We start from the raw sequence: 25,507 nt of genomic DNA, 5'->3' as shown, positions 1-25,507 counted from the left end.
TGAAAAGATTGACTATAATATTCTTTCACCCCACCTATATCTTCACAGATTTTTACGGACAACACAAGTTACAAAATATATCTTGCACTGTAATCTTCTCAGTAAATACACAGTCCATGTAAACCAACAGGCCAACTGTAATCAGACACACCACACTCTGAAACCAAGTGGGAATAACAGCAAAATGGACCATTATTTAAATGGTAAAAAATTGCAGCATGCTGCTGTGCAGAGAGACCTGGGTGTCCCTGTGCATGAATCACAAAAAGTCGATTTGCAGGTGCAGCAGGCAATTAAGAAGGTAAATGGAATTTTGACCTTAATTGCTGGAGGGATTGAGTTTAAAAACAGGGAGGTTATATTGCAGTTGTATAAGGTGCCAGTGAGGCCACACCTGGAGTACTGTGTACAGTTTTGGTCTCCTTACTTGAGAAAGGATATATTGGCACTGGAGGGGATGCAGAGGAGATTCACTAGGTTGATTCCAGAGATGAGAGGGTTGGCTTATGAGGAGAGACTGAGTAGACTGGGGCTATACTCATTGGAATTTAGAAGGATGAGGGGGGGGAATCTTATAGAAACTTATAAAATTATGAAGGGAATAGATAAGATAGAAGCAGGGAGGTTGTTTCCACTGGTGGGTGAAAATAGAACCAGGGGGCACAGCCTCAAAATGAGAGGGAACAGATTTAGGACTGAGTTGAGGAGGAACTTCTTCACCCAAAGGGTTGCGAATCTGTGGAATTCCCTGCCCAGTAAAGCAGTTGAGGCTATGTTGTTGGATGTTTTTAAAGCAAAGATAGATTTTTGAACAATAAAGGAATTGAGGGTTATGGTGAGTGGGCGGGTAAGTGGAGCTGAGTCCACGAAGAGATCAGCCATGATCTTATTGAATGGCAGAGCAGGCTTGAGAGGCCAGGTGGCCTACTCCTGCTCCTGGTTCTTATGTTCTGCCCACTCAGCCAAACCATTGATTTACTCTGGAGTCAATAACTATCCCCTTCACTATCAACTATACAGCTAATTTTTGTGTCATCTGCAAATTTTCCAATCATGCCTCCCACATTTGTATCTAAGTCATTAATATATACAATAAACAACAAGGACCCCAGCATCGAGCCCTGTGAAACACCACTGGAAACTGTTTTCCATTTGCAAAAAGATCCATCGATATTCTCTTTTTCTTCTGTCACTGAATGAATTTTGGATCCAAGTGGCCACCTTCCCCTGTATCCCATGAGATTTCACTTTCCTGACCAGTCTGCCATGTGGTACCTTGCAAAATGCCTTACTGAAATCCATGTAGTCAACATCCGCTGCACTATCTGCCCAAATTAATAAAATTGCACCCTGTCCTCTGGTGGAGACAGTCGATATAGACAACAGTTCAAGAAGGTATTGCACAAATACAAAAATAAGGACAGAATTGAAACTGCATTACAACTGTGTGACTTAGTCTAGTTAGCTAATTGGTCGTTACATTTCATCTCAAGATGACACTAGGAGGAGAAGTGAAATTGACCTCCTATAATGCAGTTTTTCAAAGCAAATCAACAGCCCTTCTTACATACGTGGTTTCCATCTAATTCAGTGGGAAAGAGAATTAGGCTGAGTGTAAATGGGCTTTTGATTGGCTACAGCCAATTGTAAAGGACCAATTACATGTGCCGCCTCCCACAACTCTTTTTCTGTTACATCAGTTACTGTATTGGTGCAGCTTCATGCTCTCATTTGGACCTCACAAAATTTATCAAGTTTGTTTTCAATTTCCACCCCTCTTTCGCTTTCATATGGTCCATCTCCAACATTTCCCTTCCGCCCTTCTCTCCATTTCTGTAGATAAACTGATATCAATATTCATTACAAGCCCACGAATTCCCACAGCTGCCTCGATTACAGCTTCTTATACCCACTTGCCGTAAAGACTCCAGCCCATTCTTCTAGTTTCTCCGTCTCCATCGCATCTGTTCGGGTGATGCCACCTTCCAAGATATCTGACATGTCTTCCTTTTTCCTGAACCTGAATCTACTGTATTCGGTACTCCCAATATGGTTTCTTCTACACTGGGGAGACTAAACAAAGACTAGAGGTTTGTGGAAGACCTTCACTCAGTCCACAAGTATGACCTCGACTATCCTGTTGCTTACCACTTCAATTCATCATCTTGCTCTTGTGGGATTTTATGCTTTCAGGATGAGCGAGGCCGTAAAATCCTGCCTATATGGACTCAAAGTTAACTGCTTGTCTATAGATGCTGCCAGACCGAGCATTTTCTGTTTTTATTTCAACATTTGCTAAACAATCCAAGTGTTCTAAGAAATATGCTGACAACCAATTTGAGATTAGCCTGCTAAAAGCTACATATACAAATACACAGTCTTGTTCTTTGCAGACAGATCAAACATGTACATACATTGCGCCTGTTTCAACTGAACAAACTAAGTGCCAACCATGCTGTGATTCATTCACCAGGAAATGCCTTGGACAGGGTCAACCTGCCTCGTATGAATTTAAACAAAACCTAGCAGTTAACTGTCAGTCATCAGTTATCGAGTGCACTCTCTGGGGTAACGCTTCTACCAGAGTCCACTTGCCAATCAATCAGTCCTCTCTTCTCATGAAGTATAAATTGTTGTTCCCTTTACATTTGGTATTCTCGTGAATGTCCTGACGAATGCAAGATAAATATCTTTGACATGTCTGTATTTTAAGCGATAAGCTCTATACTACCTAATTGCAATTTACGTTTTATATCACAGTAGTTTTATTACTGTATTTTATATCTATAATTTTATATATGTTTTAAATACATTGAGAAATTGGAAAGTCAGCCTTTTCAGAAACTGGAAATTTCCTAGTCCGGCTAGCAAACTAAATGAGAAATTTTCAATAACATATTGCCAGGAGAATTAAATACACCTGTTTACTGTGTTTTACTTTTGCATTTTTCTCTTAAATCAGTGCTGAATTACATGAAAGGTTGTCAAAAATTGATAAAAAGAAGAAGAGATATGAACTTTTGATGGTTACAATGAGACCTCCGGAGGGAGAAGAAGAACAATCTCAGGCCTATTATGTTATTAAGGTAAAAAGTACAAAATATATTTACAGATTTAACATATGGGAAAATGAAAAATGCTGATATAAATTACCTATTTTGGTAAATACTTCAATACAGCGAGAAAATAAACACTTTCAAAGGAAGGTCATTTATTTTACTTGTGGCAAATTACACACAATTACAGTTAGTTTACTTTCCTTGGTTTTTACATTTTTTTTTCTACTCTTGCCAATTTGTCTCCTTGCATCCTCTCCTGAAGGTGCTGACTTCTTGTTGAGGATAGGTTCCATAGCCTCTGCAGCTCTACTCATGTATGAGCATCGACAGAATTTGCACTTTTGTGTCCTTAAAGTAACAACAGTAGAAATTGAGACTGTATCCTTCTAAGGGACTCTGAGGCCAACAATAGTGTCCTGATCACCATTCCTTCTGAAATTAGCTACTTAACTGCAGAGACTGAAACTCAAACAATAGTCATTTTTTCTGGAATATCATGAAACATGATGCATTTGATTGCATGAATTGACATACAACGTTGATATTTAACCAGCCATTGAGCTGTGTGGACAAATCAAAGTGAACTATTCCATTTTCTCCTTTTACATCAAATATTTGGTCATGGGATGTGAAAATCACTGATAAAGCCAGCATTTATTGCCCATTCTTAATTTGCTTGAACCACCTTCTTAAACTGTTGTAGTTTACACGGTGCTTTAGGAAATAAGAGCCAGCTTTTTGACCCAATGACAATAAAGGAGCAGCAGCATAGCACCAAGCCAGGATGATGTGCGATTTGGAGGGATACTTGCAGGTGGTGTTTCCTATGCATCTGCTATTTTTGCCCTTCTCGGTGTGGAGGTCACAGATTTAGGAGGTGCTGCTGAAGGAGGTTTGGAAAGTTGTTTCAGTGCATTTTGGTGGTGGAGGGAGTGAATCTTTAAGGTGGTAAAGGGGCATCAAACAGGCGATGATGTCAAGCTCCTTAAGTGTTGGAGCTGCATTCATCCAGGCAAGTGGAGAGTATTTATGGGGAGGCAATGGCATAGTGGTATTATAGCCGGACACCTTTCATCAGTTTGATGATTCAGAATTAGCTGGTTTGGGTTTATTCTCCTTAACATGGATATTACATACCTGAGTGATTTTCCACTATTTGGCAGTGTTGCAGCTGTACTGGAACAGTTTGGCTAGGGGGCATGGCTGGTCTGCAGCACTCGTCCAGTAGTACAGCTGGGATGCTGTAAATGTCCATAGCCTCTGCTGCACTGTTACCGTCAGACATTTAGAACAAAGAACAAAAACAATTACAGCACAGGAACAGGCCCTTCGGCCCTCCAAGCCTGCACCAACCACACTGCCTGACTGAACTAAAACCCATTACCCTACCAGGGACCTATTCCCTTCTTATTCATGTATTTGTCAAGATGCCCCTTAAAAGTCACTATCGTATCTGCTTCCACTACCTCCCCTGGCAGCGAGTTCCAAGCATCCACCACCCTCTGTAAAAAAAAACTTGCCTCGTACATCTTTAAACCTTGCCCCTCGAACCTTAAACCTATGCCCCCTAGTAATTGACTCTTCCACCCTGGGAAAAAACTATTTCTTGCTATTACGCAGAATAAACTGCATTGCCTGAAGACTGGCACCTGTGATTGCCAGGCTGAGGTTGGGAACCGTGGATTGATACTGATGTCCTAACATTCAACACACTGGTCTGCTAACAGATCTTGTTCCTACCTCTGAATCAGATAATGAGCCTTTGGATTACAGACTTTTCTAGCATGAGAACAACTTCATTAGTCAATGAATAATCCAAGCCCTAAAAATTATGTTGGCTACTTTAAAGTTTTAAAATCAGGATCAAATCTAAATTCATAGATGAAGAAGGAACAAGGTGCATTTGGTTCACCATCCCAACAGCAAGAGTAGAATTGCTGACTAATAATCATTTTGCCAAACGCGAGATGAGGAAACCTCAGTGGTGAATAGCTCAAGGAACCATAGGACCAAACTCACCTGTTTTCCTAAGTATGCTGCACTTACAAAAATGGTTTCTGCTAATTTCTTTGAACAGTCCTCAAAATCAAATACTTTAATTTTTGCATAACTGGTATTTTGATTTCCCAATTTAGAAAAATTTGTATGTATGAAATATTTAAAACTCAAAGTGTGTGGATTCACAGGAGCATTACAGAATGGTAGCTTTTCCAATGCTGCCTGCTGACTGAGGACTAGCTGACCCACGTATGCCATTTGATCATTTCAGCTTGCTCTGCCATTCAACAAAATCATGGCTGATATTTTACCTCAACTCCAACATTCCATATTATTTCCCTATATCCGTTAGCATCTGAAAATTTATCCACCTCTGTCTTGAACATTTTCAAAGATTGAACATCCACAGCCTCCTGGGTGGAGAATTCCAAAGGTTCAAACCTTTACAATGAAGAAATTTCTCCCCTCTCAGTCCTAAACGGCCAACCTCTTATTTTGAAACTGTGATCCCATGTTCTAGATTCCCCAGCCAGGGAAAACATTTTCTCAGCATCTCGCCTATCAATAAGCTCTTACAGAGAATCCCCTCATCCAGTGAACCTTTGTTGTATTCCCTCAAGGACAAAATGCCTTTTCTTAGGTAAGGAGACTAAAACTGCACACAATACTCTAGAGGCTAGATTTTTTACAGGGTGTTGAAAGACTGCCTGCAGGGCTTGGGTCTTCCTCTGCCATTAATTGGTCACTTAAGTGCTTCAATAGCCTCAAGGATGGGTCAGTAGCTTGACACTTCTGATGCCCCTCATAAAAGTTTGGGCAGGTTAGGGCAGGTGGGCACATTACGGGAAGGCTACCTGCTGGATTTAACGTGCCCTCTCTCCCTGCTCCCCCCTTCAGATCTGCTGGTGGGAATGTGCAAATGCAAGATCTAGCCCCAGATGTTGGTGACCTTACCAATGCCCTGTATAATTGTAGTAAGACTTCTTCACGCTTATACACTAGTTCCTTTGCAACAAAAATCTAACATAGCATTTGCCTTCCTAATTGCTTGCTGTGCTTGTATATTAACTTCTGTGATTCATGTACAAGTATACTTGGGTCACTCTGGACAGGATTTCCCAGCCCTTCCCACTGGCGGGATCTTCTGGTCCCAACGAAAATGGCCATTTACATCAATGAGACCGAAAAATCCCACAAGCGGCCAATGGCGAATCACCTCCAATACTGGAAACCCACTGCAGGGGGTTTGGGGTGGAGGGGAGGCATAAAATCCCAGCCTCTGATTGCAAACATTTCAGTTTTTCGCCATCAATAATTATTGTACTCTTCTATTTTTCCTACGTAAGTGGATAACTTCACATTATATTCCATCTACCATGTTCTTACTCACCCATACTGTCAATATCCGTCTGCAGTCTCCTTACATCCTCCCCACTGCTTACTTTCCAACCAAATTTTATATAGTGAGCAAACCGGAGTACATTACACTTGGATTCCTCATTGAAGTCATTAATATAGATAGTAAATAGCTCAAGCCCAAGTCCTGATCCTTGCGGTATCCCATTAGTAGTAGCCTACCAAACCTCCTGGTTTATTCCTACTCTCTGCTTTCTGTCTGTAATAACTCCATGGAGGCGAAAGTCCTGTCACCAAGTTACTTTATTTACACCATACATCTGTACACAGCCAGGTCTCCAGTTGCTCCCTGCTGAATGCAGCTGGGAGTCTGACATACCTGCTTTAAATAGGGAGCATGAGGCGCCCTGATTTAACCATCAATTAGGACTCATCAGGCAGTTCATACTCTAGCAAGCCAACCATATTAGCTTGGCTGAAGTCATCACACTGTCTATTAACCAATCCTTGATCCATGCTACTTCCCAAATGTCATGAGTCTGAATTCTATGTAATGGACCTTGTGTGTGGCACCTTAAAAATTCAAACACACTATATTCACTTGTTCCTCCTTATCTGTGCTTTTGTTATGTATGGTTGTTGTGGAACTTTGTACTTTCCGATTCCTATCCCGAGACTTGGAGATAGACACTACAATGCAATTCCGAGAGTGAGCGGCATTATCGGAAATGCCATTTTTCCCATGAAACAATAAACTGAGGTCCCGTCTACCTCTTCCAATGTTTCAGGGGGACATCATGGTATTGTTTCAAGACCTAGGAGTTTTCCTGAAATTCTCAAACATTCCTTCGGTGGTAGCAACAGCAAACAGAATAAATGATTGTCGCTGTTTGTGGGATTTTGCTTTGTGCAAAATGATTGCCATGATAACAATCAAGTCATTTCTGAAATTTAATGCGTGATATTGATGCAAGAATTTTACTCATCTTCTTTTGCCTTAATGCATTTAGGCTGCACAGGACAGAGAGGAACTTCAAAGACAGGGAGATGAGCTTGATGCTAAAATTTCCAAAGGTGAAAAAGAATTAAGAGCCCTGGAGAATACATTACAACTGCTCAACAATCAAAATGCAACATACCAAAAATCTTTCAACAGGGTCACAGAAACAAGTATGTGCTTTTCCACAGCTTGCAAATGAGAATGATAGCTTTATTTCTTAAATTGTAGTAGCAATACAAAATTCCTACTTCATATTTGCTAATGCTATGTATCATTGAAATAATTCCAAGAAAAATGGAGGTTATGCATAAGGTACAAGGTTACTTGAGAACTACCTTCCATTTTCTGAATATAGGATGAAAGGTTGAACCTGACTGTATCCAATTCTAGAGTAAAGACGGACAGAAACAGCAAATTTACAGTTGTCTCCAGTGCAGCAAGGATGTCTAAAACAGATTAGACCTTTATTTAGACAAGATGATTTTTCAGGCCTAAAACTGGGATTTGATCATTTGCATAATTTGAGTGGTCTCGCACCTGTTTTCAGATCCGTCTTAGAAACTGGGCTGCCCTAAGCAAAGGGCATGTGGCTAACTACCATCAAAATGCAAGTTGAACATTTTTAAAGCTGGATGTGGAGCCAAAGGGATTGCTCCTTCCAGTTCCAAAGCACTTCCAACAATTGCTACCAGCCCATGAACATCTCCCGTATCCCGGATGATGCTGGAATTGGGTGTGCTACCACTGGAGCAGCCACAGGCATTGGCAACTCCTCTGAATTATTCAAAGGTTCAAGGCTTAATTTTGTGGAAGTCTCAGGCCTCCCAGTTGGGGCATGTGCTTCCCTATACAAATATGGGTATAATCAATTTGCCCCCACACAATCTACATGCAATTATAGTCTATTTTATTTTAGCAAATTGAAGAATCTTCACTGAAACATGCAGAGCCCAAACCTTTGGGCAAATTAAAATTAGTTTTTAAATGAAGTACTAAAGGCAAAATAAAGTTTGGAAAATATATGGCATTAAGGGAGAAAAATAAAGACAGATAGACAGAAACAGTTAAAAATTTAATTGCTTAAATCTGCAACACTAATTTTCTTAAGGAAATGCAATTCCACACTTGTAAAATGAGTTAACGAGCCAGAGAGGTTGTTCAGCAATAATTATCACATTGTTCATTGCTCTGTTAATATCGGCCCCAACTTTTCCAGCTGTTTTTAGTGATGAACTAGTGAGCAAACACAGCAAGTTCATGCTGTTACAATCATTTTAATGGAGAGTCCAGCAAGTTCTGGTCCCTTATATTGCACGGAAAATTTTCTTTGCAAAAATCAGTAACTACTGCAGTCAATGCTTTCAAATAATTTACACTTCTATAGGTGAAGAATTTGAGGATAAACTAAAGCTGGAGGAACAAAAAAAGGCCATTGATGAAAAATACAGATATAAGCGCAGGCAAATACGAGAGCTTCAAGAAGACATTCAGGTAATGGTTTAAAATAATGATGTTGCCAACACTGGAAAGCTGATTAAATTGTATTCATTTGAACATCTTCAGATAAATTATATTCTCATGACAACTCTGAAGGTTGAAGTCTATGGCATTTCACACAGCTTGCCCACCCCATTTGGTAGGACCGGATGATCAAACTGTAAACATTTTGGATATATTTCACAAATCACAAAAAGCATGAGACTAAAATTATAAAAAAAATTCTTTGCAATTATCCTCCATCCCCTCCCCCAGAATTAAAGATTAATTTATGGCTCCTCCCTCAGACCATGACAAACACCTCAGACAATCTGTTAAGGGAAGAATCAGCACTCCACATGATGGCAGAAGAGCAACATGACAAAACTGTACATCTCGTGAAGGAGTTAGAGGATCAGAAACTCAAACTGGAAAGGGTGACAAAACATGTGCGTGAATCTAAATATTCCTGTTTGTAGCATTGTCTCAATGTCATATTCTTTCAAACTGCTCTCACACGTTGAACCCATTGTATATTACAATTTGGCATGTCTTCAAGTAGCTTAAACCATGCTAATCATTAATTGTGCTTCACAGCAAAATAAAGATCTTAATATTCAGTAACAATATTGGTGTTTGACAAAGGAAAAATAGGTTACATGCTGACAGCTCAAGTAAGTTAATATCAATTGTGTATAATATCTATTAGTGGAAAATACAGTACTTATAGACACCAAGCAGACAAGCAAAGCTAGGGAACTTTAGCCATTTATCAAACTGAAAAATAACAACTTTGTTTTAAATTTCCATCTCTGTCCATTTAATTCTTGTTGTGACTTGCTTTGCAGAGACATATCCTGATATTCTTTTTCAGAATTATTTTCCTCTAAATTATTTTATCAGAAACAAGTAATTTGCTATAATGGAAATAATTGTTGAAACATTTTCTAGCACTGATGAAATTATGTGAAATTTCCTTTGTTTTACTATTAATCCTAGATCTATACTGCTTAACAAAAAATTCTGAATGTTGAATCAATTTTCAAAATAGTGCTCTAAAGTTGTCAGAGATATTCGTTCTGCCAAGAAAAGCACAGGAGAAACCCAAGAGGAGCAAGATATTCATCTTCGTGAACTACGAGACTTCAATAGATCATTGAATAAGCTATTAGCAGATGCAATGGATGATTGTCCAAGTTTGGCTGCAGATCTTCAACTTTACTTTGACCAGGTAAAACAGATCAATACATTGAGCAGTTAAATTTTTATGTATTGAATTTTTCACTGGGACTTAATCTAGTTTAAAATTTCAGCACAGTACAAATAGAATGCACACCTTAGTTTAATAATCATGAAATAATTTCCCTCTGAAATTCAAATTTAGCCGTTCAGAAACTACAATTACAGCTATGGACTTTCCTCCTATTTCTGACATTAGATAAACATTGATTAATACTTCACAAAGCAATTATGCTATAATTTGGTTTAATATTTATAAAATAATTATATTTTGAACTATACATGTGGTGAAAAACCTGTTAAGAAAAAAACAGTTGAGGGGGTGGGGGGGGGGGGGGGGGGGGTGGGGGGGGGGGGGGGTGGGGTGGGGGGGGGGGGTGGGGGGGGGGGGGGGTTGGGGGTTGGGGGGGGCGAGGAGGAGGAGGCAGTAGCGTAATGGTTTTATCACTGGACTAGCAATCCAGAGACCCAGAGTAGTGCTCTAGGGACCTGGGTTCAAATCCAACCATGGCAGATGGTGAATTGTGAATTCAATAAAAATCTGGAATTAAAAGTCTAATGATGGGTGGCATGGTGGCAGTGTGATTAGCACTGTTGCCTCACAGCACCAGGGACCCGGGTTCAATTCCAGCCTTGAGTGACTGTGTGGAGTTTGCACGTTTCCCCTGTGAGTTTCCTCCCACAATCCAAAGATAAGGATTAGGTGGATTGGCCATGGTAAATTGTCCTTTAGTGTTTAGGTTAGATGTATTATGTGGGGTTATGGGGACGAGGTAGAGGAGAGAACCTTGGTAAGATATTCCGTCAGATAGTCGATGCAGACTCGGTGGGTCAAATGGCCTCCTTCTGCACTGTAGGTATTCTATGATGACCATGAAAACTTTGCCAGTTATCGTAAAAACCCATTTGGTCCACTAATGTCCTTTAGGGAAGGAAATCTGTCATCCTTATCTGGTCTGGCCCACATGTGACTCCAGACCCACAGCAATGTGGTTGACTCTTGAACGTCCTCACTGATGGGCAATAAATTTTGGCCCAACCGTGACACCCACATCCCAATGAACAAATTTTTAAAAATCACTCATTAGAATTCAGTAAAACTTAATTGTCTATACTTTAATTTAGGCTTGTTTACCATTACCAACTGCTCCTACACCACCAAGTAGTCAGCACAGTTCAAGAACACCATCTGTTCGCAGTTTTGGATCATCCGTAAGGTTAGTGTTATGCAAGTAAACATATATAGATACGTTCTGGGCAAGCATGCTGCAACCAAGTAAGAGCCTATTTAAATATTAATTTATGGTACAGTTCCTCACAGATCAGGTCCCTGACTGAAACTGGGATTTTTTAATATAGGGGTGAGGGAAGAGATTTAAGTTGCTTAATTACATTGAATCTACAACACAAAGATAGGCCATTTGGCTCAAATGGTCTGTGGTGGCATTCATCCTGTATCCGAGCTGCCTCCCATCGCTCTTCCTCAAACACAGTCAGCATCCCCTTCCACTGTTATCTCCCTTATGTGCTTATCCAGCATCCCCTTAAATGCATGTATGCTCTTTGCCTCAACCACCCCTTGTAGTGGCACATTTAATATTCAAATGAACCTAGAGTAAAGAAGTTTCTCCTAAATTCCCTATTGGATTTATTGGTGAATACCTGCATTTATTTTTTAAATTGGTCTTATTAACCTGCATCACTGCTTTTAGTGATTTGTTGCTCTGTTTCCTCAAGATCCCATTTCTTCTGTACCTCATTTGAATCATAGAATCTACATTGCAGAAAGAGGCCATTTGGCCCATCGAGCCTGCACTGACCACCCAGGTCCTATCCCCGTAACCCCACATATTTACCCTTCTAGTCTCCCTCACACTAAGGGGCAATTTATCATGGATTCTTATTATCCAAACAAAATGCGGTTTCCTTATTCTAGCAAAATGCACACTTATATTGAAACTCATTCACCAATTAGATCCTCTGCAAGCTTGTAATGTCTTCTTGTATTTTGTTTTAACCTTCCTTTGTTTTCTTCCTTTCCTCCAGTTTGGTTTTGTCCACAAATTTAAAAAGTGTACTCAGATTCCATGTCAATAATGTAATAAAAATCACACTGTGTAACAAATGGAACAAATCGTGCCATAACCCTTCAGATTCTCAGAGGCACACTATCTTCGTGCAAAAATTGATTTTCTTAATGCAGAGTTTTATCTGATCAATAAAGTGAAAAATTAATAGGATAGGATTTCATCTTAGCCACTCCTGATACCTTGCCCAAGTAGGCTTGTATGATCTAGGCTCTTTTAATAGTGAGCCAGATTTTATCCATAACCTATAGTTACAAAGTGCATTTAGAACGAACCTGTTTTTCTTAGTTTTCGCTGGATAAAATATTTATTAGCATTTTTGAGGACATATAAACCTACTTGGGAAGTACTAAGCTTATAATAGGATATCAAATTTGGCTATCCACTGCACTGAAATGTCAAGTGGAGAAATTAGGCAACAAATCTTTACGGACAGGTTGATGTGATGTATTGCATGGTCCAAGGTTCATGACAGAGGTACTTCAGATTCTCCATTTATGGATTGCTCCCGCCCAGTACAGATTTGGTTGAGCGCTGTCCATTGTCTTCAAGGGAGATCAAAGCCAGGAACTTCTAGGTAGTAATGTATACTGGTGGGAGCTGATGACATAATACATGTGGTCTCCTGTTTCTGTCATCAAGACAACCAAATGCTTGAAAGTAGCCTCCTGGCCTGATAAACATGAAAGTATTGAACTTGGAAAACTAAATTTAAATGTGACTGCTCAGACTGGTAAATAGATTGATGAGTTACAGGCACACAGATTACCATGTGGAAATATGATGATATTGCAATAAAGACAGAAGGAAGCCTGGGTATTAAATATTACTGGACACAAGATATTCAACATAGGGAAATGGGTGGGATGGCTGTATTGAAGAAGGATAATATTGTAGTGCTGGAGGGAGAGGATGTCCCAGAGGGATCAAGGCCAAAATCTATTTCAATAGAGCTAAGAAACAAAAAAGGTGCAATTACATTACTCAAGTCTAATCTATAGCCCATTAATTATCATTATCCTCGATGTGTGCTGCCACAATATTCAACAAGCTCAATCCTACCCAGCACAAAAGTTTGCTTGACTGGCACCACTTTCACAGGATTCAATATTGTCTCCTCCATTTGTGGCACATTGTGGTTGCAGTACATACTACCTACCAGATATGTTGGAGTAACTTGCCCCAGTGAAAGCCCTGGATGAGTTGCCTCTGGGTTAGAAATTCATGAGCTTCAGACTCATTCCAGACTTTTTAAAAATTAATTTATGGGATGTGGGCATCATTAGCTCGGTCAGCATTTTTTGCCCATCCCTATAACTGCCTTTCAGAAGATGGTGGTGAGCTGCATTTTTAAACTACTACTGTCCCTGTAATGCAGGCACACACACCAGTGCTGTTGGAGAGGGAGTTCCAGGACTTCGACCCAATGACAGTGAAGGAACGGTGATATATTTTCAGGTCAGGAAGATGAGGAACTTGGAGGTGGTGGTGTTCCAATATATCTGCTGCCTTTTCCCTTTTAGATGGCAGTGGTTGTGCGTTTGGAAGGTGCTGCCTAAGGAGCCTTGTTGTGCAGTGCATCTTGTACATGATATACACTGCTGCCATTATTTATCGGTGATGGAGGGAGTGGTGTTTGTGGATAGGGTGCCAATCAAACAGGTTGCTTTGTCTTGGGTGGTGTTGAGTTTTGAGTCGTGTTGGAGCTGCTGCACTCATCCATGCAAATGGAGAGTATTCCATCACATTCCTGACTTGTGGACAGTCTTTGGAGAGTCAGGAGGTCAGTTACTCGCTGCAGAATTCCTAACCTCTGACCTGTTCCTGTAGCTAAAGCATTTATATGGCTAGTCCAGTTCAGTTTGTGGTCAATGGTAACCAGTAGAATGTTGATAGTGGGGGTAATTCAATGATAGTAATGCCATCGAATGTCAAGGAGCGATAGATTCTCTGTTTTTGGAGATAGTCATTGCCTGGCATGACTATTACTTGCTATTTGTCTGCCCAAGTCTGAATATTATTCAGGTCTTGCTGCATTTGAACATGGACAGTTTCTGTATCTGAGTAGTCATGAATGGTGCTGAACATTGTGCAGTAATTTGCAAACATCCACACTTCTAACCTTATGATGGAAGGAAGGCCAATTTTGAAGACGGTTGGGCCTAGTACACGACTGAGGAACTCCTTGTTCTGGAGCCAAGATGTTGAAAGCCAACTACCATAACAATCTTTCTTTGTGCCAGGTATGAATCCAACCTGCAGAAGGTTTCCCCAATTCCCATGGAATCCAGTTTTGCTAGGGCTCTTTGATTCCATGCTCAGTCAAATGCTGCCTTGATGTCATGGACAGGCAGTCTCACCTCACCTCTGGAATTAACCTATTCTGTCCATGTTTGAACCAAGGCTCTAACGAGGTCAGGAGCTGAATGACCCTGGCAGAACCCTGGGCTAAGCAAGTGCTGATTAATAAGGCCCCTTAATATGACCACTTCCATCAATTTACTGATGATCGAGAGTAAACTGCTGAGGCAGTAATTGGCCGGGTCGGATTTGTCCTGCTCTTTTTGTGTACAGGACATACCAGGACAATGTTCCACATTGCCGGGTAGATGCCAGTGTTGTAGCTGTACTGTACAGCTTGGCTAGTGGGTGTGCCAAGCTCTGGATGACACGTCTTCAGTAATATTGCTGAAATATTGTCAGGGCTTATAACCTTTGCAGTATCCAGTGCCTTGAGCCATTTCTTGATATCATTTAGAACTAATTGAATTAGCTGAAGACAGGCAGACTGATACTGGGGACCTCCAGAGGAGGATGAGGTGAATCATCCATTTGGTACTTCTGGCTGTGTTGTTACGAATGCTTTAGCCTTATCTTTTTCACTAATGTGCTGGGCTCCTGAGTCATTGAGGACGGGGATATTTGTGGAGCCTAGACTTGTCCAACATTCACAGCTGGATGTGGTAGAACTGCAGAGCCTAGATCTGATCTGTTGGTTATGGAATTGTTTGGCACTGTCTGGCATACAAATTGTTCTTGTTGTAGCTTCATCAAGTTGACAGCTCATTGTTAGGTATGCCTGGTGTTGCTCCTGGCATACCCTCCTGCATACTCTGTTGAACCAGGGTTGATCTCCTGGCTTGGTTGTATTGGTAGCAGGGGATATGCCTGGCCGTGAGGTTAGATTGTGACTGCATACTGCTTCTGATGGCCCAGCACTTTTATCTCCACAAGGACTGTGCGGTGGTCACTCCTACCTATGCTGTCATGGATAGATGCATTCCCTAAAAGACCTAAGCACATAATCTCAGCAGACATTTCAATGCAATACTGAGGGAGTTCGATATTGTTGGAGGGGAAGTGGTGACGTAGGTATCGCCACTAGACTGGTCAACCAGAGACTCAGAGCAAGACCTGAGGACCAGACCCACCATGGCAGATGGTGAAATTTTATTTTGAACAAATCTAGAACCATTGTCGATCTGGTTCACTAATGACCTTTAGGAAAGGAAATCTGCCATCCTTAACTGGTTTGACCTTCACGTGACTCCAGATCCACAGCAATGTGGCTGACTCAAATGCCCTCTGAAATGGAGGACAGTTAGGGATGGGCAATAAATGCTGGCCCAGCCAGCAACATCCACATCCCGTAAAGGAATAAAAAGTGCCATCTTTCACGCAAGACATTAAACTGGCCTCTAAGTTGGAAGGGCAGATTTCTCCTGGTAAACATGTATTTCTAAGACCCAAAACAGGTGATCTGGTCATTGCTGTTTTGTGCAAGTTGGCTGCTGTGTTTCTATCATTACAAGTAACAATACTTCAAAAGTAAAAAATTGGCATTATGGGTACATAGAGGTCATAAAACACACTAGAAATGCAAGTTTTAGAAATATTTCAACAGCACTTCCTGCCGTTAACTTGTACCACTGAGGACAAGAGCAATTATACATGCCAGCATTCTATATTTTCCAATTCACATACCATATTGACTTGCATATATGCTGCTCTTCCTCCATCATTGCGGAGTCAATATTGCAGAATTCTTTCAATATTATTAGAAAAGCACAATCAAAGATTAATGGTTCTATTCATCCCCAAACCAAACATTTGAAACCTGCAAAAATCTTGTGCAAACCTGTATTGTTGTGATCATAGATTCAGTTAGCCTTTTCAGTAGATTCTGGGGAATCTCATTGCTCTGACTATTCCTGCAGCAATAGTGCAAGCTGTAACATTTAACAATTCTAAATCTGCTCCTTCTGATTCTGCCATAAACCCCACTTTGAGTTTTGCTAATCAGAGATGAATAGTCAAGAACAGTACCAAATACAAAAAGCAAGAAATTTCACCTTGAAGTAATCTCTGACCTGTTGATAAAATATGGCTAAAAGCCTATTAAAAATTACACACAAAGTTTTCTTTAAACAAAGTGTAGGAATACTCTTTTTCTCCACGCACTGGACAGCTGCCAACATGAGATAATGAACCAAGGTTATAACAAAACCTTTGTATAGTGGAAATTAAGAATCGAGTTAATTAGTATTCCAGATATTGCTTGGCAGATGGTGAGGTACTTATTTGTATGTTGTGGGTTAACTGAAGAAAATGCTGTTTTCTATTCAAGTCCAAAGGGAAAATTGAAGGAAATCTACAATACATCAATAATTTTGTTTAATAATAGGCTGAGTAGGAACAGACATATTTCATAAATAAGCCTGATTCTGGAAGAACTTATTAACTTGTTGTTCTTTCATATCCAGTTGAGGCAACAATGCTGCCTTCTCTCAGTACTGTGCGAGTCCAGATTATAGGCCTAAAGTCTTGAATCCATAACCTTTTGACTCAAGAGGCAACAATGCAACCAATGCTGAATGTATCTGCAATATAATTTCAACTACAAAATTACAAGTGGTGATGTGGGCATTGCCACGAGACTGTTAAACCATAGACTCAGAGCAAGATCTGGGGACCAGAGTTCAAATCCCGTGGCAGATGGCAAAATTATAGGGCAGCATGGTGGCACAGTAGTCAGCACTGCTGCCTCACAGCGCCAGGGACCTCAGTTCGATGCCCGGCTTGGATCACTGTCTGTGTGGAATTTTCACGTTCTCCGTGTCTGTGTGGGTTTCCTCCGGGTGCTCCGGTTTCCTTCTCACAGTCCAAAGGTGGATTGGCTATGCTAAATTGCCCCTTAGAGTCAGGAAGACGAGCAAGTGTTATGGGGATAGGGCCTGGATGGGATTGTGGTCGGTGCAGACTCGATGGGCTGAATGGCCTCCTTCTGCACTGTAGGGATTCTATGATTCATTACTGGGGAAATATGTAGACTTTTTGGATTTCACAGTCAGATGGAGAGCAGTTCTATTAAAACAAAAATATAAAATCTATGGTTACAGGCTATTTCATAAACAAAACATCTAAAATAACAAGCAACCAAGAATAATATTTGTGAAGAAAAGCTTCTGATCTTTTCCAGATTGCATTTCTCCAATGTCTCCTAGTGATCTATTGATCTATTGGTTACCAGGCTTCTTGTATTTGATGAATTTGTGCTGATCAAGGCATGGTAAAAAAATATACTGGGTTAAATCCAAATAAAGCTCCTTTCACATGACACTAAACTCTGAGGAGCTCCTATGTTTAATTTAGTGAACCAGTAATCCTTACAGAAGGTTTTTTGTGGAGGACTATTTGTGGAAAAGTTTGGTGCTGTACTCTAAGACAGGACTGCTTGGTGAGCCAAATCTGTCTGAACTGCATTCAAATCTGAAGAATTCCTTTGCATTGTCCAACCCAGTACTTTGCCAAACATATTACCAAGCAATGTGATTGTAGCCCAAAATGTTCATTCTTCTGTCACACATGATCATTTTGAACTGACATATGGCAAACTCATCTCATGTGCAATTCAAATCAATTGAATATTTTGAACAGGCTGGATACAACAAACTCATTTCACTCACTTAACTGATTTAAAATAAGATTCAGACCTGAAATGGTGAACCTATTGAGGCCTTATTGTTTATGAATGTATTTATCTTTGTTTAATTAAATTTCATTGATTCAATAGTGAGTGCAAAAGTAATGGGGATACTGAAGTAACCATTAGATAAATGCAGTTCTTTTATTTTTCCAGAAGTTTTGCGTCTTCTCGAAGCAGTGATTCACGGAGTCAACTAACTACTCTGGCAACAGTTAATCTGGATCTGGGTGTAACGGTAATTTCGCCAACACGTAGTGCATCGGCCCAGGAAATTCGACCCAGCAGTGCGAAAAGTGAGACTGGTAGTGTCCACAAACGGAAGAGCCAATAACCAACCAAAATAAGTTATAATTCACCAAGAGATTTAAGTTCATTGTTAAAAGCATCAAATAAAAATTAAAAGACAACTATTCAATATTCCTCGATACACAAGTTATATTGTAAAAGCCCCCATAGTGTGCAGTATAACCAACAGTACATCTAACAGTTTCTTGAGAATGAAAATAAATTCAGATTCAAAACTGGTTTTCAAGTTTATTTAATAGGGACCACTCATTACTGTTTTAAGATCAATTCAGGAATAAATGGTATAAAGCTACCCTATAATTGGAAATAGCAAATTAACTGTATGACCACCCAAACAAATTTTCAAAGAAAGTTGTGGAATGGAATTGTGCCCCACAATTTGCTTATGAGCTGAATCCATGCAGGGATCAGTCTGGAGATACTTCACTGTGCTATCCACCTCATCATGACTATCACTGTAATAACATAAGTCTGAGTAGTGCTTGGCTCATCAAAGAACAATTGCTGGGTGGTGATTAGGAAATGCGGGAGAATGGTCAGGGTTGTTCCGCCTTCCAGTTCCTCTTGAGCTGCTCTTCCTGTAAAGATGTATGTGAACCTCAGGATGAGGACAAGATTATCAATTGTGGTGTACTCTCTGGTTGAACAGCATATCTCCATTTGCTGTCTAGACTCGCACATGAAGAGTGATCTTTTGAATGAAATACCAAAGTAGCACTGGTTCCTGCAGGATATATCCCAATAGTCATCTGATGAGTCGGTCTTCATTCAAAGAATACACATGGGAAGAGCTTCATACCACACAAGCAACGATGTTTACATTGCCCAAGTTATGTCCACTACTGCAGAGTTTTAACTTAAAGTTTATTTTGTTAGTCACAAGTAGGCTTACATTAACACTGCAATGAAGTTACTGTGAAAATTCCCTAGTCACCACACTCCGGCACCTGTTTGGGTACATGGAAGGAGAATTTAGCATGGCCAATGCACCTAGCCAGCACATCTTTTGGGCTGTGGGAGGAAACCTACACAGACACGGAGAGAACGTGCAGGCTCCACACAGACAAGCCGGGAATTGAATCCGGGTTCCTGGCACTGTGCCACCGTGCCTACATACTTTAACATACACTATTTCTGCTGAAGATGGACACAAAGGAACACAAGCATCAAAGATAATTGTAAAAACGTTATTGTTATAGGCAAGAACTGATGACTATCCTTTCAATTAAGTATTCTAAACAAAACATTGCCAGATTTCGCCAACTGTTGTTCATCTTCACTTCGATGTGCAAGTCACTGTACTTGCTTTTTTACTTTTTTTTTCCTGCTCATTAGTTTATGCTTTCTTCTTTCATTTGAAATGGGTGAAGGCAAGTATGAAATAATCTTTTTGGTTGTCAGTTAACTGCTAAGTACCAGCAAAGATTTCCATGTAATTTTGAGCTGAATTTTAGGGTCTGATACATGAATATGCTAAGAAACAAGAGAAAAAAGCATGCCATGGAGAGCTAATGTTCTCAGACTCCTCCATTGTTTATCCTGTATTTGTTATTGGGTGGAAGTGATGGGTGACATAGTAGAGAAAGGAGCCATCATTAGCTACAGGCTTAATGAGATGAGGATTACAGGGAAAATGTGACTGAGCAGCTCCTTTCCTATTCTCACACCTCAACCATGCTGCCTTCATCCCCTCACTCTCATTCACTTCCCTCATTATTTGACCTTACCACTACCCCCTTCCTACCCCTCATGATCGCCACTTTTGCTTCCTCTGAACTCCCTGTTCAATTCCTCCTTTTCCTCTTCTCATTCTTAATGCTTCTAAACACTTCTACCATGCCAGGGCATGTGATGAGGGGCCCAGAAGCACCCACATCTTTAACCAGTTTACTCCTCACTGTTTTCCTTCATATTTTTCACACAGTAACTTTGCTTACTTTCTATACTTTATAATAAATTAGAATATGGGCAAGACCTTGGCCAGCCTTGCTGTAATCATTCCTTAATCCTCAATTCTCTTGAGCTCTCAATTTTCTTCATTGCTTCATCCCTATCCTCCGTTGCTCTGAGGTTTTAAGTCAGTATTAAAACAATAGAATGAGGAAAGAAACTTTCTCATGTTCAAAATTAGAATTTGTTCGAAGATGAGTTTTAAAGCACACATTTTCTAACTGCCAAAAGAATGCAGATAGAGACAAATGATTAAATCAAACGTTTGCAACAAAGACACTCTTTCACCACCCCATTACTCATTCGACATAACACAAACCAAAGTCAACAACAGATACAAAGTTTGGCCATTTTCTTCACTTGGACACAGACCAACATAGCCTCTTATTTGAAAAGAATTATCACAACTAAGCCTTTGAAAAGTGTTTTTTTTTCACAATTATATTAAAATTACTGATTCAGAAATACAATAAAAGTAAACAATTGAGATGTTTTAGAAAATTAAGTGCCCTACACACGCTCAGACTTTGAAATTCACGTTCAGTTCACAATCTTGTCTTGATTTTTTTTCAACTGCTTTTTATTCTAAGTATACCAATTTGAATTTCTAATCTTCAAGAGTTCAAATTGAAAAATCTGAGCTTTCGTAATAAAATTAAATTTAATGTGAACTGAAGATGGATTGCAAAGTCTCATGCTTTATGGATTCAAATATATTCAATTTATCATGGGTTCAAGTTCTGCCTGTAGAAGAAATAATCAGAGGTTTTGACTTTTGCAATTAAGTAGGTATTCCTATTAAATGATTAAACACACTGCAAAAAGAGGTATAAAAATGTGTTCAAAATAGGGCTGAGGGAGAGCTTACTGTGTGACTTATTACTGGCACAGTCATTGGTCCATATTTTTGTCGTAAAGAAATGGCACTTATTGTCTTACTGCTTCCCATACTCATTGTGGGCTTTTGAGCAGTAACTTATAGTTCCAAGAGATCATTTCCTCTGAAGCAGCACCCTCTAAAAGAAATCTGCAACATGTGTAAGCAGGGTATTGCAGCTAATCAATTGGAGGGCGACTGTGGCATATTGGTAGTGTCACTGGATTTGTAATCAAGGCGGCCAGGCAATACTCTGGGGTCAAAGGTTCAAATCCCACCACTGCAACAGGTGGAATTTTAATCTAATTACTAAAATCTAGAATTGAAAGCCAGGATCAATGCTGGTCACAATGAAACTATTATCGATTGGTGCAAAAGCCCATCTGGCTCACTCCTTTAGGGAAGGAAATCTGTCTGGCCTACATGTGATTCCAGATCCACAGCAATGGGGTTGACTTTTAACTGCCCTTTGAAGGGACCGAGCAATTAGAAATGACCGAGCAAGCTACTCAGTTCAAGGGCAATTAGTGATGGGCAACAAATGCTGGCCTTGTCTGCGATAAACACATCACATGAAACACTAAAAGAGTTAAGCAAAGGAGGAAAGAGAGGCAAAGGATTTAGAGACAGAATTCCAGAGTTCGGGCATTAGACAGCAAAAGGCATGGCCACTAGTAGTGCAGTGATTAAAATTGGGAATGCTCAAGAGGCCAGAACTGGCAGAACACATATCAAGGGCTTGTAAGGAGATTAGAGAGATGTATGGTAAATAACTGGTGAGCAAATAAAGAAAACTCACTCTTTCAATGCCAAGTCAATTGCTGAGGCATTGGTTTTCACCATTTAATTGCTTATCTGCCAATAGTCTTTCTTCCAACTGTCATTTACCAGTGTGCTAAATTGCTGCATCATTGTGCATTTTTCACACATACCAGGCATACTAAACCAATGCATTCAATAGGATTTTTCTCATGCTCAGCCGACACATTCACACTCTTTGCTCCAAGCATTCAACAGAAACTTACAGTAAGCTGTAAAATGTAATCAGCAATGGACTTCCATATAAACGTGAATGAAGAACAGTACAGCACAGGAACAGGTCTTTGGGCCCCAAGTCTGCTGACACAGATGCCTCTCTAATCTAATATTTTCTTGCCTCTTTGTGGTCCGTATCCCTCTATTCCCTGCCTATTCATGTATTTGTCCAGATGCCTCAAGAATCTGCTTCCACCACCTCCTCCGGTAGCACGTTCCAGGCATTCACCACCCTCTATGTGAGAAGCTTGCCCCTTACATCTCTTTTAAACTTTCCCCCCCTCACTCTCAATTGGTGCACCCGAGTAATTGACCCTTCGACCCTGGGAAAAAGGTCTGTAGTACAACCCCAAGTGTGATTGCACCGCTCCTGTTCCTGAGTTCTACCCATATAGCCTCACTGCATGATCCCACCAAGGTGTCCTCCCTCTGCATAGCTGTAACATTCTCCCTAATCAGTAAAGCAACACCCCCACCTCTTTTGTCACCCTCTCTATCTCGCCTGAAGCATCTAAATCCTGGAATGCTAAGCTGTCAGTCCTGCCCTTCTTTCATCCAAGTCTCCGTAATTGCCACAATTATGGAGGAAGGAAGATATTTTGATAGAAAGAATAACGAGGCCACATGGAAATGGGTATCTAAATGGGGCACAGGAAGAGTGAGATCAGTGGATATGGGTACAGATACAGAAATACTAAAAGTAGCAACGCAGGTTATTGAGAACATTAAAGAAGCTCAAAAAACAGACATGTTCATTTCTAAAGGGACAGAACTGAAAAACAGAGAAGATATGTTAAACTTGTAGAATCCTGAATGGATCACACTTGGGAAGACTGAACAATTCTGATCTGCATATTATAAAAAGGGTATAGAGGTCCTGCCGAAGGTGCAAAACAGATTTACTGGGATGATGCCAGAACTGAGAGGTCGTGGGGCAATTCTCCCAGCCCACTGCGCTGCTCTAGCAGCGCAACGGGCCGGGAGACATCAGCGAAGGCCAGTTAGAGGGCTCCTTACTGGATACCACGGCCTCTGAGAGTCTCCGACTCCCAAGTGTTATGGAGTCATCAACTCCGCACCGGAAATCTATGCGGAGCGGATTTAAATATTGAAATTTGAATTTCCCTATCATTAGAGAAATTCCCACCCTCATCAGGAGTGGTTCTCTCTAGCGGGGTTCCCACTAACGGGAACAAGTGCCCGACCCCGCTGGAGAGAGCAGAGGCTGTGGAGGCTCCCCCGGGAGGTCGGGGGTAATGGGGGTGCCCCTGGACAATGCTAGCCTGGCCCCCTGGTACTGCCCAAGGGGCAAACTGCTAATGCTCAAGGGGCACTGTGGTACTGCCCAACGGGCATCAGGCAGTGCCAAGGGTGCAGGGCCTATAGGGGCTATCAGTAGGGATGGGGGGTTTCTCTGCCACTCTGCATCGGGATCAATGGCAGAGGGAGTGAAAAGGGGGGGGGGGGGGGGGGGGAGGAGGAGACACTGGGGCTTGGCTTGTCTGGGGAGACCTGGGAGGCCAGTGATTGAGGGGCCAGCAATGCGACGCCACTACGTATGCACCTATCTCTGTGCTGACCGATCAGCGCATGCGCAGTGGCCCACTCAGCACTATGCTGTCGGCCTCTCCAGCAAGAATAGGCCCTGCCCTCAGGTTTTTGAAGTGAATCATACTAAGGCAATCTGCAGTGCTCAGAGTGTCGGAAATTCATTCTGAAAATCCCGCTAAAAATAATCGGCAGGAGTTACTCCAGTTTTCAAGCGAGTTCGGCACTTAGAATCTTTTGGGAGAATTGCCCCCTGCACCCCCCAATATCTACATAGAAGACTGAGCAGACTAGATTTCTTTCCTCTAGAAATAGGAAGAGTAAGGCATGATCTAATAGTGATCTTCAAGTGTATAAAAAGATTTTTAAAAAATGTTTCAATTTGTGGTCAAAATCAGAACAGGTCATAAAGATAGGATCGTGACTAATAGAAATAGCAGGGAATTCAGAAATCTCTTTACCTAGAGAGTCTATTGAATATGGAACACATCTGGAGTGTTGAGGCGAATAGCAAAGAAGCATTATATAAGACAAGGGAGAATGGAATGGAAGGAAATGTTGATGGCCTTAGTTGAAGGGATGGGGGGGGGGGGGGGAGAAGGGGGCTTATGTGGAACATACATACCAGCATGAGTATGTGGGGATAAATGGCCTGTTTCTATGCTGTAAATACTTTGTAAACACTGGTGAAGTTTTGGCTCATACCAAGTTTATCACAAAAATAGACTCTGTTTGCAATCACCAATAGTGTTTTAAACTGAAAAACTATGAAGTTATGTATAGTTGAATGAACTTCTACTCCTCACAATGAACAGAAATGATGGCTTGTGTTTTTTGTTAGTTATTAAGTTCAGTGCAATAATGGTTTTATTGTGCATTCCAAATGTTCCAAATGACATTTCATGGTAAAAATGATTCCACAGGTCCCCAAAATCACAGTAGTAATGATCATAAAATGAAAGACGGAAACATTTTTTGATTATTTGTTTTTATATGGCTGTCATCATTATCACACATTAAGTGTTGTTTTTGATTTAACAGTCCATTTTGGCAAGTAAACTTTTAACAGAGTATGGTCTGCATCACAAGAATGCTATAATACAATAAAGTTAATCCACCCAAAGCGAAGTGTGACATTGTAGGGCCACGACAATACACCTGTAACTAATGAAGGATCAAATATGATTGATGTATTTTGGAGTATATATACTTTAATAAGGCAATCAGTAATTTTAAGGTATTTACTTCTCAGGATGCAGTACAACTATCAAGTTAGGACTTATTACAGGTGTAAAATCAATTAAAATTAGTGGCACATTACTGGAAAATGACAAAACATTTTTAAGACACGGCGTGTGCAGGAAAGGTACTGCTTTTTAACTCTGACTTCCGTTCTCCTCCAGCTGCCCTTTCATTCTGCCACTATACTCAGCAAGGCCATTATGAGCATTTTTCTATCCCATGCTCTTGAATAGTGACATGAACATGGATAAGTGGTAAGCTCGAAAGTGCACCATGCCTAATATTCCATAGCAAGTCACGGTATGATTACAATTCACCTTTCACATGGGTGATTTGTTTATCAACACC

General features: G+C 40.6%; 2 protein-coding genes across 6 annotated transcripts in view; one reads left to right on the top strand and one right to left on the bottom strand.

Moving 5' to 3' along the window:
* Positions 1-18,608, top strand: part of ccdc39 (coiled-coil domain 39 molecular ruler complex subunit) — a 69,513-nt gene extending 50,905 nt beyond the window's left edge. Inside the window, exons 14-20 of the mRNA XM_078210092.1 lie at positions 2,963-3,086; positions 7,424-7,583; positions 8,798-8,904; positions 9,198-9,338; positions 9,941-10,120; positions 11,254-11,340; positions 18,338-18,608. Of these exons, the coding sequence (XP_078066218.1) occupies positions 2,963-3,086; positions 7,424-7,583; positions 8,798-8,904; positions 9,198-9,338; positions 9,941-10,120; positions 11,254-11,340; positions 18,338-18,532 (994 nt within the window). The 3' untranslated portion in view covers positions 18,533-18,608. The remainder of the gene's footprint in view (positions 1-2,962; positions 3,087-7,423; positions 7,584-8,797; positions 8,905-9,197; positions 9,339-9,940; positions 10,121-11,253; positions 11,341-18,337) is intronic.
* The window catches only part of ttc14 (tetratricopeptide repeat domain 14), a 57,987-nt gene continuing 35,677 nt past the window's right edge, over positions 3,198-25,507 (bottom strand). For 2 of the 5 annotated variants that reach the window (XM_078206921.1, XM_078206924.1), the window contains one exon: positions 24,909-25,081. Coding sequence is in view for 1 of the 5 variants with exons in the window: in XM_078206925.1 (XP_078063051.1) it covers positions 25,027-25,081 (55 nt within the window). In the remaining 4 variants the exon portion in view is untranslated. Of the gene's footprint in view, positions 3,408-4,196; positions 4,328-16,874; positions 17,580-24,903; positions 25,082-25,507 lie in introns of those variants that run through there. The other 3 variants (XR_013496762.1, XM_078206922.1, XM_078206925.1) reach the window with 3 other exon arrangements.

The sequence above is a fragment of the Mustelus asterias genome, chromosome 3 (genome assembly GCF_964213995.1).
Source record: "Mustelus asterias chromosome 3, sMusAst1.hap1.1, whole genome shotgun sequence".
NCBI classification, from domain to species: Eukaryota; Metazoa; Chordata; class Chondrichthyes; order Carcharhiniformes; family Triakidae; genus Mustelus; species Mustelus asterias.
Note: the sequence above shows the minus strand (reverse complement) of the source record. Positions and strands in the feature narration are given on the sequence as shown.